Source organism: Mus caroli, chromosome 9 (assembly GCF_900094665.2).
Source record: "Mus caroli chromosome 9, CAROLI_EIJ_v1.1, whole genome shotgun sequence".
Classification (NCBI taxonomy): domain Eukaryota; kingdom Metazoa; phylum Chordata; class Mammalia; order Rodentia; family Muridae; genus Mus; species Mus caroli.
In genome coordinates this window covers 51,639,888-51,655,630 of record NC_034578.1, presented here as the reverse complement: position 1 = coordinate 51,655,630, position 15,743 = coordinate 51,639,888, and the positions used below count along the sequence as shown (strand labels likewise).

The 15,743-nt window shown below is 38.7% G+C and overlaps 1 protein-coding gene across 1 annotated transcript in view; it reads right to left on the bottom strand.

The window, feature by feature from the left end:
* The window catches only part of Ireb2 (iron responsive element binding protein 2), a 47,521-nt gene that overhangs the window by 19,764 nt on the left and 12,014 nt on the right, over nucleotides 1–15,743 (bottom strand). The window contains exons 3-9 of the mRNA XM_021171452.1: nucleotides 11,574–11,739; nucleotides 10,635–10,772; nucleotides 8,947–9,165; nucleotides 6,604–6,673; nucleotides 5,875–6,058; nucleotides 4,965–5,104; nucleotides 1,287–1,458 (exon numbers count right to left, since the gene is read on the bottom strand). Of these exons, the coding sequence (XP_021027111.1) occupies nucleotides 1,287–1,458; nucleotides 4,965–5,104; nucleotides 5,875–6,058; nucleotides 6,604–6,673; nucleotides 8,947–9,165; nucleotides 10,635–10,772; nucleotides 11,574–11,739 (1,089 nt within the window). The remainder of the gene's footprint in view (nucleotides 1–1,286; nucleotides 1,459–4,964; nucleotides 5,105–5,874; nucleotides 6,059–6,603; nucleotides 6,674–8,946; nucleotides 9,166–10,634; nucleotides 10,773–11,573; nucleotides 11,740–15,743) is intronic.

The following is a 15,743-nucleotide window of genomic DNA, read 5'->3' as shown; positions in this document are numbered from 1 at the left end:
CAGCAAAATGAAATGTAGTAAAGAATTCTGAGCTCTTGATGACAGCGATGAGAAACTGCAGTGTTGAGCTAAGTCCACCCACTCACAACATCCTTGACTTACACTTGTCTCTTGCTCTGCTTAACCTCGACAGTCTCCACTTAGCAGTCCAGACTGCACGTGGAAACCACAAGGACACACCACACTGGCATGTATGAATGCATGTGTTCACAGCCCGACCGAGTCCACAGCAGATGTTCATGTGAGTAGTCTTCAGAATTCCAGACCCTAGTCTGTGAACTGTGCAGCTAGGCCCTAGACACAAAGCAGCGACAAGCTCTTCCTGTTGTGCCCTGTCTGAAATCAGACCCACTGAAATCATGAGGCAGTAAGTGATTATTGCTGGCTTTGTTCTGGATTGGTCAGGACCTTGTGGCATATAGCATGTGCTCTACCAGAGCTAAGCAGCCCTACTGCTGTTTTATAAACCACTACATTTTAGGCTAGTTTGTTATACAGTTAAAAATAATCACCAGCTACCTTAACTCATATTAGTATGTAAGAAAGGAGGTGAAACAGACTTAGGGTTCAATAAAGACAGTCTAACCCAGACAAGGGTTAGGAGAGAAATGCTCATAAAAGAAAGACACACCCGAGAGCATGAGGACTGGCTTCTCAAAAAAGTATTGTTTTTGTGCATTTTATGGAAAACACATCTTTTCAGGGGCATCATATAATCTGTCTATTATTGGCTGTTCCATTTATTCACTCATAATAATATGCCCACAAACTGAAGAACACAGATTCTCTCTCTCAAAATGTATTTTTCACTTATTTCTAAAGTGGCCCAACAGTGGTTTCTTCATAATGGAAAGGAGACTTACTATTCAGACAACAGTGGTTTTATGAAATACCAAGTATCATTTTGAAGGTGGCTTCTATAGTGATCAGGGTGATCAAAGATCCTAGCCAACCAAGCTACACAGGATCTTGAACCTGCGACCCAAACTGCTTCTCACTCAAAAATCTCTTGTCTGCTTGCAACTCTACTAAGGATAGGTGAGAGCATTGGTATGCGTAAGGAAAGGGTAACATGAACATCAGTAGTTTGAATAATTTCTTTAACACGTGTCAGTGGATCACAAGGGACTGTTTCAAGGAATTTTTTTAGGGACATAAATGAAGATTAGAGTCACTGTTTCAAAATTAACAGTTTGATAACTATCCAATAGCATATATGACATAGTTTATTATAAAGGACTATCAAACAGCTACAGTAGAAATGCAATCATTTTATATTCTCTTACCTGTATGTTCTAAATGCCGTAGTGTCACATTGTCAACAGGGAAAAAGCTGAGGATAGCACCATATTCTGGACACATGTTTGCTATGGTAGTTCTATCGACAATAGATAATTGTGAAACTCCACTTCCAAAGAACTCAACAAACTTTCCAGCCACGCCTACTTGCCTGAGGTGCTTTTAGAGATATGCAAAAACAACACAGCAATGGTAAAATTAGCATGGATTTCTAGAAAAGCAAGTCAGATTTTTTTCTATAAAGTTAAATTTTTAACCAATACTCTTTTATTGTATGAAACAAATTCATTCTAGTTTTACCGGTATTTTAAGAAGAGGAGGAAGAGGAGGAGGAGGAGGAAGAGAAGGATGAGAAGAGGGCATGGTGGCTCTAACCATTAATCCCAGCATCTGAGAGGCAGAGACAGGCAGATCTTTACAACAGCCAGAGCTGTGGTAAAAATGAGATGCTGTGATAACAACAAAATAAACACCTGAATGCTCAAAAAAACCCCAAACCTATTATTAACGTCTCTAAACCAGAGAATATATCTTCAATTCCTCAGAATGCTCACATAGCTGGGAGCCCTTTTTCTTCCTAACAGCACATAAAAGAACTGTGTTCTAACTACTGTTGGCATCCTATAGTTTAAGAAATAATATGAGAAAAACTAGTGATCTTAAAAGTATATGCTGCTGTACAAAACTCTCCTAATTATTAGTATTAGCTTAAATATTTATAGCAACATTATTCTAGGTAAATTCATTTTGGTCAGATTTAACACATGGTTTAAAGTGAATTCCTTCAAAAATCACTCATTCCTACCAAGTAACTGAAACAACTTCTCATCTTTGGGGTTATTTTATTACTTATTTTTACTTTACATGTATTGATGTTTTGGTTTGCATGTGTATTTATGCACCACATTCCTGCTCATTGACTGTAAAAGCCAGGCAAGGGTTTTAAATCTCCTGGAATAGGACTCCAGGCCCCTGATCTTAGTTTTTTAAGATAAAAAGAAAAATAGGGGGCCTGAAGAGATGGCTCAGTGGCATTTAAGGGTATATATTCCTCTTCCAGAGTACCCGAGTTTGGCTCCTAGCACCCATGTAAGGTGGTTCACATTGGCCTTTTAACTTCAACTCCAAAGGGGCCTGAGACCCTTTCCTGGACAGTATAGGCACCTTTTTCATGACCACAAAGGCACACATAGATACAGACATATACATAATTAAAATAATAATGTGAAAATAATCTTGAAAAAAAAATAGATTAGGGCAAATGTTGTCTTCATCAAATTAATGAAGTGTCACAATATATTTTTGGGAAAATAACATGGTTAATCCTATAAAGACCATAAAAAGAACAGGACCAACAGAGAAAAATATATCCAATAAATATACATAATGGATAAAAATTGTCTCACGATAAGCTGCTAACCACACAAATAATACTGTTAAATAAAAACAGCCAGAAAAATCTGAAAATAGTGTGCTTTTAGGATGTCGAAAGAACTAATTTCTTTAAAATCAAAATAGCACAAATTTCTTCCTCTAGGAGTAAATTGTGCATTTCTCAATTTAATGTTGTGACCTTTGCTACCAAGCACTGACTTAATCATCTTACTAAGATGTCAGGTTTTTCCCAGTTAGTGAAAATCCTCATTATGACTACCGAGGAGCTGGCACTACTTTTTACCTTGTGGAGTAGCTCCAGTCATCACATCAGTAATTTAACCAAAACTTCTGAGAAGCAACCCACATTGGAATTGTGTATGAAACACGTTTCAGTGCAAGTATTTTTTAAAAATGGCACTTAAAGTTTGTGAAAAATAGAAAAGTTAGAACTACAATGTTACAACTTATTATTCACTATATTGAACACATGAAGCCAGTGGTTTTTTTTCCCCAAGTTCCAAGAAAGCTCAAAATAATGTTAAAGCTAACAGTGGAAAAGTCTGACATCAAATTTCTACTATTCATATATTTTAAAGCATTATCTAGTAATGGTTTTGAAAGAGACTTTCTTTAAAGAAAAAATTGGGGAGAAGGGTCAGATGGTCCAGGGTGTCCAAACATAAGTCATGGCATATGTACGTGCACACATACAAAAAAAATTAAATATATAATAAAAAGCCTTTTTAAAACTTGAGGGAGGGCCGGGCGTAGTGGCACACGCCTTTAATCCCAGCACTTGGGAGGCAGAGGCAAGCGAATTTCTGAGTTCGAGGCCAGCCAGGACTACAGAGAAACTGTTTCGAAAAGCCAAAAAAAAAAAGGAACTGGAGGGAGGACTGGACTGGAGAGAAAGCTCAAGAGTTAAGAGCACTGACTGCTCTTCCAGAGGTCCTGAGTTCAAATCCCAGCAACCACATACATAGTGGTTCACAACCATCTGTAACAGGATCTGATGCTCTCTTTTGGTGTCTGATGATAGCTACAGTGTACTCATATATGTAAAATAAATAAACCAACCAACCACCTAAAAAAAAAAAGAAGAAAAACCTGGGGATGGGGACTGAAGAAAAAGCAGTTGGTAAAATAGTACAAGTTCTTAAGCACAGGGCCTCAACTTGATGCCCAGAACCCTAGTTCAAAAAGTCAAGCACAGCAGCATATCCTATGATCCAGTGCTGGGAAGCCAGACAGGGAGATCCCTAGCTAGCACAGCCTACTTGAAGAGGTTCAGACCCAGACTCAGGCCAGTGAGAAACAAAGAAACAAAGGCATCAATAGAACAGGTTCTCTACCAGCACTTACACACACATGAATATGGATACACACATACAAATGCACATAACAAAATTCTTTTCTGGAGGATGGCCTCTTATCTCATGATCTTCCAGTCTCATGTCTCAGCCTCTTGAGTGCTAGGAGTATAAACATGTGCCACCACACCTGGCTTCTTAATTAAATACGATAAATGTAACATTTTGTTGTTATTTTGCAAGACAAGATCTCTCTATGTAGTCCTAACTGTCCTGGAACTTGTTATATAGAACAGGCCAGTCAGTCTCCAATTCACAGAGATCTGCCTCCTGTGTGATGAGATTAAAGGAATGTGCCACCACCCCAAGTGTAAATATAACATTCTTTTATTTTTTGAGACAGGGTATCTCTGTGTAGCCTTGCTGCCCTAGAATTTGCTCTGTAGACCAAGCTGGTATCAAGCTCACAAAGATCTACCTGCCTCTGTGTCCAGAGTGCTGGGAATAAAGGTGCACACCACCACTCTCCTACTCCCCACTCAGGTTAAGTGTAACATTTTAAAATCCACATCAAGTTATTTACTGAGGCACTAATACTTGTTAAGGGCATGGACTCCTGGGTCAGAAGCCTGAGTCTATTACTTAGCATTTAGCTCTGTGCTCCTCCTCTGATAAACAATTAGGCTATCTTATTTTCGATTAAAATAATTACAATAATAACTACTTCATAAGCTTGTAATGAGGTCTTCTGATAAATGTGTTCACAGGTTGCAAGTACACAATGATTTTTTTTTTGTTCTTCCAAGTATATATTATATGCTACATTTGTTATATTTACTATGGTAACTTTATGATACAGGTAATATGAGAACTAAGAATGGAGGCATAAATCCAATCCCCAAAATCTCTTGTGGGGCTGCTCCACTTACATAAGATGTCCACTAAGTAAGTCATGGAACAACTATAATTTGAGCTTACCTTTGTAATGCCAAGGACAATATCTATGGATGTAACAAAAGCATTGGATGACCCAGTTAGCTCACATCCAACCACCTCTGGTAAAGTAAGAGTAACTGGCAGGCCAAGCATAACTGCCTCTGTCTCAATGCCTCCAACTCCTGTAAAGAAGGACAAGTGTATCAGCACAATTTAAATCAGCCACGTACCTTCAAAAATCTCCTATGCTTCCTGAGCATGACGTACATAGCATCTTACAAGGAACATACTTTCACTGTGGACCTTGAACCTAAACCTTTTGAAAAGAATGACTCCACTTACATAATTAAGAAAACTAGTATTTTAACCTTATATTAAATGCAATCAGCATTTTCTGAGTTTGCTATGCACTGTTCGATGAGTAACAAACACCAAGATGTGAATACAATCCAGTTTATATCTATCTTAGCTTAATAAATGGAACCCAAGAAAGAAGGGGAAAAAATCCAATAGTTATAATACTCTATAAAAAAAATTAGAGTGGAGTACACCAGTCACCATCAACACTCCTCGGACCTCACCATCATCATTGCGGAAACTGCCTGGAGTGGTGCTGTCAGGACACTGGGCACATTTTTGTTATCAATCACCTTTACTATATAATTTACAAACTATTAAAATAAATCTGTTCTTTTGTTGCTTCAAAAAGGCTCTCCATCCCCTGATTATGTTTTTGGTATCTTTTCCTTTTTTTCTTTTTTTTCTTTGGTTTTTCGAGACAGGGTTTCTCTTTATAGCTCTGGCTGTCCTGGAGCTCACTTTGTAGACCAGGCTGGCCTTGAACTCAGAAATCCTCCTGCCTCTGCCTCCCAAGTGCTGGGATTAAAGGCGTGCGCCACCACGCCCGGCTTTGGTATCTTTTCCTAAAAAGGAACAAAATATACTTACTTACCCCACCCAAGAATCCCCAATCCATTCACCATGGTTATATGAGAATCTGTGCCAACTACGCTGTCTGGGAAGAGCAGGTCCGTTTCTTCAAAAACTACTCTTGATAAATATTCTAAGTTCACTTGATGAGCCATTCCAGTTCCAGGCGGGATGACTGCCACATTCTTAAAAGCTCCTGAGCTCCACTATATTTTGTTTGGATTGAAGAGACACAGTGTTATTAGTGCATTGTGTAACTCTGTATTCATAATCAAGATACAAATAAACATTGACACTAAAACGTTAGCCAACTGCTCAATCTGACCAACTCCAAGTTTATAATAAGTACTAAAAATACAGATATTGAGCCTATGCATTCTCATGAACATTAAACCCAAATTAAGCTGGGCATAGATGTATACCTATAATCCCAGCAGTTAGGAAGATGGAGGCAGAAGAAATTAGTTCAAGGCCTTTCTCGGCTATTTATCAAGCTCTAGGACAGGTACTATGCTCTAAAATTCAAGGAAAGCCAAGGAACAAGACTACCCATGGCTCACGTAAAATACAGCCATTGATTTCATTACTTTTTATTATTTGCTTAAATATGCCAAATATGAGGTTTCCAATTATATGGTACAAGAAAGTTCCATGACTATAAAGCTTTTCCTAATGAAAAATCTCAATCTAAAAACTTTACAGAGTCAGTATTTTATAGATGTTAATCAAGAATTTCCGAAATCATTTATACCTTGAAAAACTGAAGCCTCTCTCGATTTCTGCCAAATTCTACTTCTTGATTTTTTAACACTGTCTCAGGTCTAAAAGGATGAAAAGCTGGTATTAAATACATGTATTATTAAAAAAAAAAAATCATTGCCTTGTGTCTAAGTCTTTACTGTCAACATTAAAATACAAATCTCTGTAAGAATCTCAGACTCAAAATGATTTTCTTTCTCATCAAGAAAGCTCTTTCTACCTTACACAGCATACAAGACAGATACAGAACCATTGCTTTACTGAGTCAGCACCCACGAGTGCTCAGACTGCTGTGGGAAACGGAAGGAAGGAAGGAAGGAAACGGGACAGTGAGTTTTATCAGTGAACGTGTGCACTCTCTCACCCCTTTGGTTCTTGTGCCACTTAAAACGAAGGGAATGAACATAATGACATATGAACATTGCCTTATAGTTTAAAGAGACCTTTTCACAAAGTCTTTTTATTCAACTCACTGAAAACAAGAAACCTCTGCTTCATGTTTAAGTAGATTATGTGGGCTATAAATACAGCTTACAGGAATGTATGACTTAAAACCGCCCAAGTTTACTTCAACTAACAGCTTGTGACTTTTCTAGGGTTATCAATAAAAGTTATTTGTATGTAACCTGGGTTCTAAAAATTTTAATTGTTTGTGAACTTTTTAAAAAGCAAAGCTTATTTTAATAACTGACAGCCAAGTGAATTTTATAGCCACAACATAGTCTAGAGGTTTTACTCCATTCTTTGGGAACAGTATTCTAAAGTCACATCTATTAGTTCATAGCACTTGGTGCTACAAAATGTCTTTTGTGTGTTAGATTATAACATGATTTCAAATTAGACAGCTGTCAGGGGCCAAATGGTAAACTTCCAACTATCTAACTTTTCTATTTCTTCTTCAAATTTACAATTAATACTTTACTGATGCATTTACAAACAAAAATAATCAGGAAAAATGGTTATTAAGAAGTTATTTCATAAAACTGTTGGAACTGTACAGCAAAACTGTCAGGGTATATTTAATCCTTAGGAAGGGCATTAGGTTATTACTATAACCTAAAGTTTTATAGAAATACTAAGCAAAGGATTTAGAAATACAACTTCAAAGATCCACAAAGACGACAAAATTACCGTATCATCTGGCATTTATCATGCATATGTATAATATTTTTCTTAGCAACTTAAAACTTTAAATGTTTTAATACTTCTTAAACCAAAAGTATATTTGTTTACATGTTTTTATTTAACTATTATGTGTATGTGCATGAATATATGTCTGAGCACCACATGCATGCAGGAGCTTGCAGAGGAAATTGTTGTGAGCTGCCATGAATTCTAGGAATCAAACCCCAATCCTCTGCAAGAGGAAGAAGTTCTCTTAACTATTAAACCGGGGGCTGGTGAGATGGCTCAGCGGGTAAGAGCACTGACTGCTCTTTTGAAGGTCCTGAGTTCAAATCCCAGCAACAACATGGTGACTCACAACCACCCGTAACGAGATCTGACTCCCTCTTCTGGTGCGTCTGAAGACAGCTACAGTGTACTTACATATAATAAATAAATCTTAAAAAAGAAACAAACAAAAAAACTATTAAACCATCTCTCCAGCTCTGTTTACTAAAATTTTTTTAAAAGCTAATAACTGAGTAAGAGAGCACAACTTAGCAACTTTATCGAATGTAAGAATGGTGGCACACATTTTTTATGATAATACCTGGAAGGCTGAGGTAGGAAGACTATATCTAGCATTATAGAAAGCATTATCAGAAATGTAATTGTGACCATTGCATACACTAGCAAAATTCTGCTGAAAGGACCCAGATATAGCTGTCTCCTGTGAGACTATGCTGGGGCCTAGCAAACACAGAAGTGGATGCTCACAGTCAGCTATTGGATAGATCACAGGGCCTCCAAGAGGAGGCTAGAGAAAGTACCCAAGGAGCTAAAGGGATCTGCAACCCGATAGGTGGAACAACATTATAACTAACCAATACCCCGGAGCTCTTGACTCTAGCTGCATATGTATCAAAAGATGGCCTAGTCGGCCATCACTGGAAAGAGAGTCTCATTGGACTCGCAAACTTTATATGCCCGAGTACAGGGGAATGCCAGGGCCAAAAAGTGGGAGTGGGTGGGTAGGGAGTTGGGGGAGGGGTATGGGGGACTTTTGGGATAGCATTGGAAATGTAAATGAGGAAAATACCTAATAAAAAGTATTAAAAAAAAAAAAAGAAATGTAGTTGTGAAAGCAATACAACAGTAATCAGGAGAAATGTGATTTTCTTAACTGAAAAATAACCTGGCACTAAAACTATTAACAGAAACAATGTCATACTCAGGCACTGGTTGCAAATGAAAAGGACACAAGACAGGTGTATTCTCAATCTGTGAAGAAAATGTTCCTGAGTTCCGGCTTAGTTCTCCAGAATCACACGATCCCCGGCAGGTAGTCTGGCCTCGACACGGAAGCTTCTTAGGCTGCACTTTTAGTGGAGAGAGCTTTCCTGCTTTCTGTAGGTCACCACCTCCAGGATTTGGTGCATTCTGTATTGCACTATTATTTCAAAAAGGAAACAAAGTAATAATTTACAAGTAACAAGAACTTTAACTTAAAAAAATTCACATCATCAAGACTATCTGGTGCCGGGCGGTAGTGGCCTTTAATCCCAGCACTTGGGAGGCAGAGGTAGGCAGATTTCTGAGTTCAAGGCCAGACTGGTCTACAAAGTGAGTTCCAGGACAGCCAGGGCTACATAGAGAAACCCTTTCTCGAAAAAAAAAAAAAAAAAAAAAACAAAAACAAAAACAAACAAACAAATAAAACAAACAAACAAAAAGAAACAAAACAAAACAAAACAGACTATCTGGAAGTGAAAGATGTTCAAATCGCATAAAGTGGCAGATGCCTGTAATCCCAGTGCTTGAAAGGCATGAGGACTGACAGGAACAAGGCTAACCTTGGCCACACAATGAGATACTGCCTCAACTCTCTCAGCCATCCCACATTAAAGTAGCTTTTATTCAGGAGGGTTATTAAAACATAATCCTAAATATCCCATGCAATAACACATCTCTCTGACACTCCAGATAAGGTAAGGAGAGGAAGAGCAGATATGAATTTCTTTTAATTTGACATGCAAAAGAAGGAAAGATGAGTCTGGTAAGTATTTTAAGTCTTTGAGACAGAATCTCACTATGTAGGCTTTGCTGGCCTGAACTCCTTATGTAGAGCCTTGAACTCAGATCCACCCCGTCTCTGCCTCCTAAGTGCTGTGATTAAAGCCACACTTGGCATAATTATTTTATATGCTCTATACCAATGTGAAAAACTCTGAGAAAGTACACTATACTTTTTTTCCACATAACTTAAAGAACACAGATTTTTTTTTAATACATGGTATCAACTCTCTCAAGAGTTAGGATAAATTCCAGAATCATTCCACTACTGTAAGGAATGTAAAAAGAAACATGGCAGAGACCAGAAAGCTGCTCTAGTATGTCCTTTGCCAGTGGAAGGAGAGCAAAGCTTTAGCAGACTCAGCATTTCCAGTAAGTAGTTAGAGACAAAGCCTTAAGATTTATTCTAAAAGGTAAGCAACTTAAAAGTCAAAATGAAGCTGGCTGTGATAGTGCACGCCTGTAATCCCAGCACCTGGGACGAAGAGGTAGTTTATAAATAGGGTTCAAGACCAATCACAACTAAATAGCAATATCCTGACTCAAAAACTTAAAGAGAGAGAGAGAAAACTTAATTCAGATATTCATTCCAAAAAGCAAGTTATAAGCCTACTTCTATCAAGCCTGGTAACAGAAATACACAAATATGAAAAGGAACTTTAAACTCAAAGTACAGAAAATCATACCAATCCATGAGTTCCTCTGGGTTTTCTTTAATGTGCTAGTCAGTTCTGAGCACAATGGGCTTTACTCTGGGCCAGAACTGCTATTCCCTACCTCTACACTACCCACTTCACTACCAGTTAACTAGTGCTACTGTCTTCACACATGTCTGTATTGCAGTACCATTTACTGAAGTCAATCTGTAAAGAGTGGTCCACTGTGAGATCTGTTGGACAGGCAGGGTGGACTTTCTTAGGATCACCTCCAAGAGTTTTCACTGCCTCCCTCATAGCAGCAAAATCCACCATTGCCGGTATTCCACTGAAAGATAAACAACAGTCAAATTATGGGTCTAATCGCTTAATACTCACTTGTTATCATTTTTTAAAAAAATCTCTTTTTTGTTTGTGTTTATTTTTTATTATTTTGATAATGATATAAATTTAGATGTATCCCCAGTCTAGTAAGAATTAACACTGAATATTATCTGAGAACTTCAATGCTCAGGAGTAGAACTGCCAAAAACAGAAGAGATGACTTTTGGAGGTATAAATGAACAACAGAATTGGCTGTGTGATTCCTTCCTGTAGGTCCTTCCCCTACAGTCCTTGCAGTATCTCAAAAAGCTATTCATAATAGCCTTTACCATTTTACATTCATCCATCTGTGTGTGTGTGTATGTGTGTAAAACAAACATGTACCAAATTACTTCAATATTCTTCATACCAAGGATACAAGGCAAACAGGACACATTACTGATTACAGAACAGTAATGTGTATATTAAGCAGCAACATATGGGAGCTACCACACATTAGTGATCAGTGGCACAGAAGCTAGGCTTGTATAACTCTGAGTGATAACAGGGTGCTCTCTTCCAACATTTATTGTAAAATTCACACTTCGAATAAATATCCCATAAACAGGCAGAACAAGAAGGGTCAGTCTTTCAGGATACTGTGAAGAATCTGAATTTTATTCTGTGATGGAAGGCAATATAATGGAGGAATTAATGATAACTTTAGATTTTTTTAACCACATCATTCCATACTGGGGTTTCACACGTGGGAACAAGGCCATCACATTAGAGACTACTGTATTGTCAATACAATGCTGTCACTTACGTGAAATCTTGAAGAACAACACGGGCGGGGAAAAAGGGCACTTCAACATTGCTCTGTTTGGTTTTCCAGTCCAAAATGTTCATAACATCTTCCTTTTTCATTAAAAAGCCATCACAATTTCGTACAGCAGCTTCCAATAGGACCCGTATTGAGTAAGGCAGAATATCTGATTCAAGATAAAATATTACCGTAAACAAGAAGTCATGTCTACCCTCTGTAAAAAGTACAACAGTAAAAATACATATTGAAAAGCATGGAGTAGAAACTAAATACAGTAATGAAGACAACCCTATTGTCCCAGCTAGTCTCAATTGTGAATTTGGCACAGCCTGGGGTCATCAGCTGAGGTATTGCCTAGATCAGATTAGCCCATGGGTATACATATTGGGGATTGTCTGATTATCAACTGGTATAGGAAGATCTAGCCCACTGTGGACAGTCAGTCTTGGGTTGGACAAGAAAGTGAGCCAGAGTGTATACCAGAAAGCTGTGTTTCTCCACAGATTTTCTTCAAGCTCCTGCTTGAGTTCCCATCCTAAAATATGGGCTGTGACCTGGAATTGTAAGATGAAATAAACCCTTTCCTTCCCTTAGTTACTTTCAGGCATGGCAGTTGTCAAAGCAACAGAATAAGATTAGAACACCTGTTACACCTTAAAATGCAGGCACCACTCAGAGTGACCCGGAAGGAGGGTGAAGCCCTCTCATCCTGTCAGTCATGACTCCAGTGACACACTTCCTCCAGCAATGCTGCACCACTTCCCTAAACAGGGGTAAAACTGGGAACCAAGTGTTCAAGTACCTGAGCTTATGGGAGACACTACTCACTCAAATACCACCACACACAGGAAATAGAGAGATACTTTTTTTTCTTTAATTGCAATGTTGGGCCAGGCATGGTGGCACATGGTTTTTTTGTTTTTTTGTTTTTGGTTTTTTCAAGACAGGGTTTCTCTGTATAGCCCTGGCTGTCCTGGAACTCACTTTGTAGACCAGGCTGGCCTCGAACTCAGAAATCCGCCTGCCTCTGCCTCCCGAGTGCTGGGACTAAAGGCGTGCGCCACCACGCCCAGCTGTGGCACATGTTTTTAATTCCGGTACTTGGGAGGCAGAGGCAGGCCTCTGTGAGGCCAGCCTGGTCTACAGAGTGAGCTCCAAGGCAGCCTGGGCTACAAAGAGAAACCCTGCCTTGAAAACACAAAAATAAAAAACAAACAAAACAAAAACACAATGTTTATAATCCACAAGAGCCTAAGGAAGGAGCCAAATACACATAATTTTGAACAGTGTGAAGTGGATATAGAAGTCTGGCTATGGACTAGGCAGACCAAGCACCTAGAGCTTTCTTAGTGGGTACAGTAGAAGCTGGACAACTATGTAGCATAGCTTCAAAATTCCAAGTCAAAATTATCTTCAGTCCTGAAATTTATATACATTCATTTTATCCCCTTGGTGTCTTCCTTATTTAAGTAGTTTGTGAAAGACATGTTCTATAAAACAAATATAAACAAAAATATGAAAACTAGAAAGTAGCTTCCAACAGAGGTGGAAGGGTAAAGAGACTCAGAGCACTAGCTGATAGAGACAGTGTAATCAGTTCTCAACTGGAGCAAAGATGAAGTCTAAATGCAGTGCTGCTAAGAAAAGGGGTGTAGGGAAAATGACAGATTATTTGATTATCCAATCAGGAGCATAGACCTTCTGGAGACCAGACATACTGATTATGGGTAAGGACAAAGGAAACTTAGGAAACTGAAAAAGGAAATCATTAATTCCAGGCCAAAAAAAAAAAAGAAAGAAAAGAAAAAGAAAAAACCCCACCTCCTTTCAGACCCCTTTGTTCTTTCATCCTATCTAAAAAACACCAACCCTGATGCTAAGTTATCTTCAAGTTGAAACACTACCTCCTTGAAGGGAAATGAAGCTTGAAAGAACCAGGAAGCTTATGAGACTCTCACCAAGCTTGATCTATTGGTTGAAGAGACATGCAATGAAAGCAAAGGAGGTTGAGCCTGAGGCACACCTGGTGACGGTTCCAAGATGGCTAGCTTTCTCTACATGCTATGGGAAGAGTATGCCTCTTTGATAAATATGGTCTGAAAAAAGTACAGGGATAACCTCAAATGGATGATCAATTACAAAATATATTGCAGTCCCTGAAAACAGCTCAGATTGAGATGGGATCAAAAGCAGATTGTTGCAGGAGTTTATTATGGGGCCTTTCTGCCATGAAAGAACTTGATCATTTACTATTTTAACTAGAACTTTAGAAAAAACTGAACAGATATTCTTCACATTAGCCAGACTTGACTGGAGGATAGAAAAATGGAAGAAACAAATAGAAGATGAGATGGATGGCATGGCATTTCTTATAGCTGGCAAGAAGCATAAGAGAAGTAGAATACAATTAAGATCTATGCTACAAAGAACCCTTTATGGATCCAAAGACTTGGAACCCATGGGGAGAACCAATCTGAGAATGGGTTGGAAGAGAATGAGACAGAAATGAATAGAAGATACCCCTTCAGTCTGACTGACCTTTACTGGAGAGGAAGGAAAAGCCATGATTCAATGTGCAGAAAGTGGCCTTACTAGTGGCCCAGTGAAAGAAACTATGATAACCAGGGAATAATAGCCTTATGAACTGCCTTGAATTAAGAAAAGACTTTTTAGGAGCTGGAGAGATGGTTCAGTGGTTAAGAAAGACTTTTTTTTTTTTTTTTTAAGAAAGACTTTTTAAGCAAATGAAAGAATTGCTCACAGCTTGGCTTGTAAGGCTGTGGGACATGGATGTGGGTGGCAACGTAAATGCCACAGAGGCAAAGAAGATGAGTAATAAAACTACTCATCTCTTCTTAAAACAAAAGCTGCACAACCTGAGGTTCTAATAGAAATGTGGTGGTTTGAACAGGTTTGGCCTCCACAAACTCATGTGCATGAATGCCTGGCCCACAGGGAGTAGCACTATTAGGAAGTATGGCTTTGTTGGAGTAGGTGTGGTCTTGTTGAAATAAGTGTGTCACGGTAGGGGCAGGCTTGAGCAAAGGGTCTCCTATGCTCAAGCTACACCCAGGGTGGCACGTAGTCTACTGCTGCCTTCAGATCAAGATATAAAACTCTCAGCTCCTTTTCCAGCACCATGTCTGTTGCCCCATTTCCCATATTTAGTCTATGATAATGTACTAAACCTCTTAAACTATAAGCCAGCCCCAATTAAATGTTTTCGTTTTACAAAATTGCTATGGTCATGGTGTCTCTCCACAGCAATAAAACCCAAACTAAGACAATAAGGAAAATCAGTCCCTAGTGGATCTAATATAAACCATGAAAGGTTTATACGCTCTGATAGGTCTTTCTCATGCACAACAGTTCCTGAAAGCAATAAACAACAGCCATTACTAAAGAAACTGGACTTCTGAGTGACAGTGTACGATGTTCAGCTCTCTGGGCCTGATAAAATTGTGCACAGAGAGTTAGGAAAATGAAGTTTCTGTGCCTTTGCTGAGCTCTATAATAAGATGTAGTCGTGAGGAAATAGAAGAGTCTCTAGAGGATCTGAATGACTTAGAACAACGTACAAATCAGGTTTATAAAGTGCTAAAGCAATGAAGGGGTGATAAAAGGATAAAGCAGATAAAGGGGCCTCTCTAGGCCCAGCTTTGAACAGAGCTGGTATTCCTAGGGGAAAAACTAACAAGAAGCCCAACAGTGCTTGTGAGCCTCTGGAAGACTTTAAAACCAGAGCAACAATTCATCAAGAGGTAGGGGTATAGCTGAAAAGACAAAGTTCATCTTAAGAGTGGGTAGTTATGGGCTGGAGAGATGGTTCAGTGGTTAAAAGCACCAACTGCTCTTCCAGAGGTCCTGAGTTTAATTCCCAGCAACCACATGGTGGCTCACAACCATCTTTAATGGGATCTGATGCCCTCTCCTGGTGTGTTTCAAGAGAGCAATGGTATACTCATACATAAATAAATCTTTAAAAAGAAAAAAGAGTGGGTAGTTATTCTCCCTATACCCTGAGCATACTTAAATTACATAAGTTGACTGTATATGTATAGTATATTGGGGAAGGGAGACTGCCTGAGGATTCAACGCTAGCAGAAAAACTAAGCTCCACTCTCCCTTTCCCTGGGCAAGAGGAGCAGCAAAACTCATATCATCTAGTTC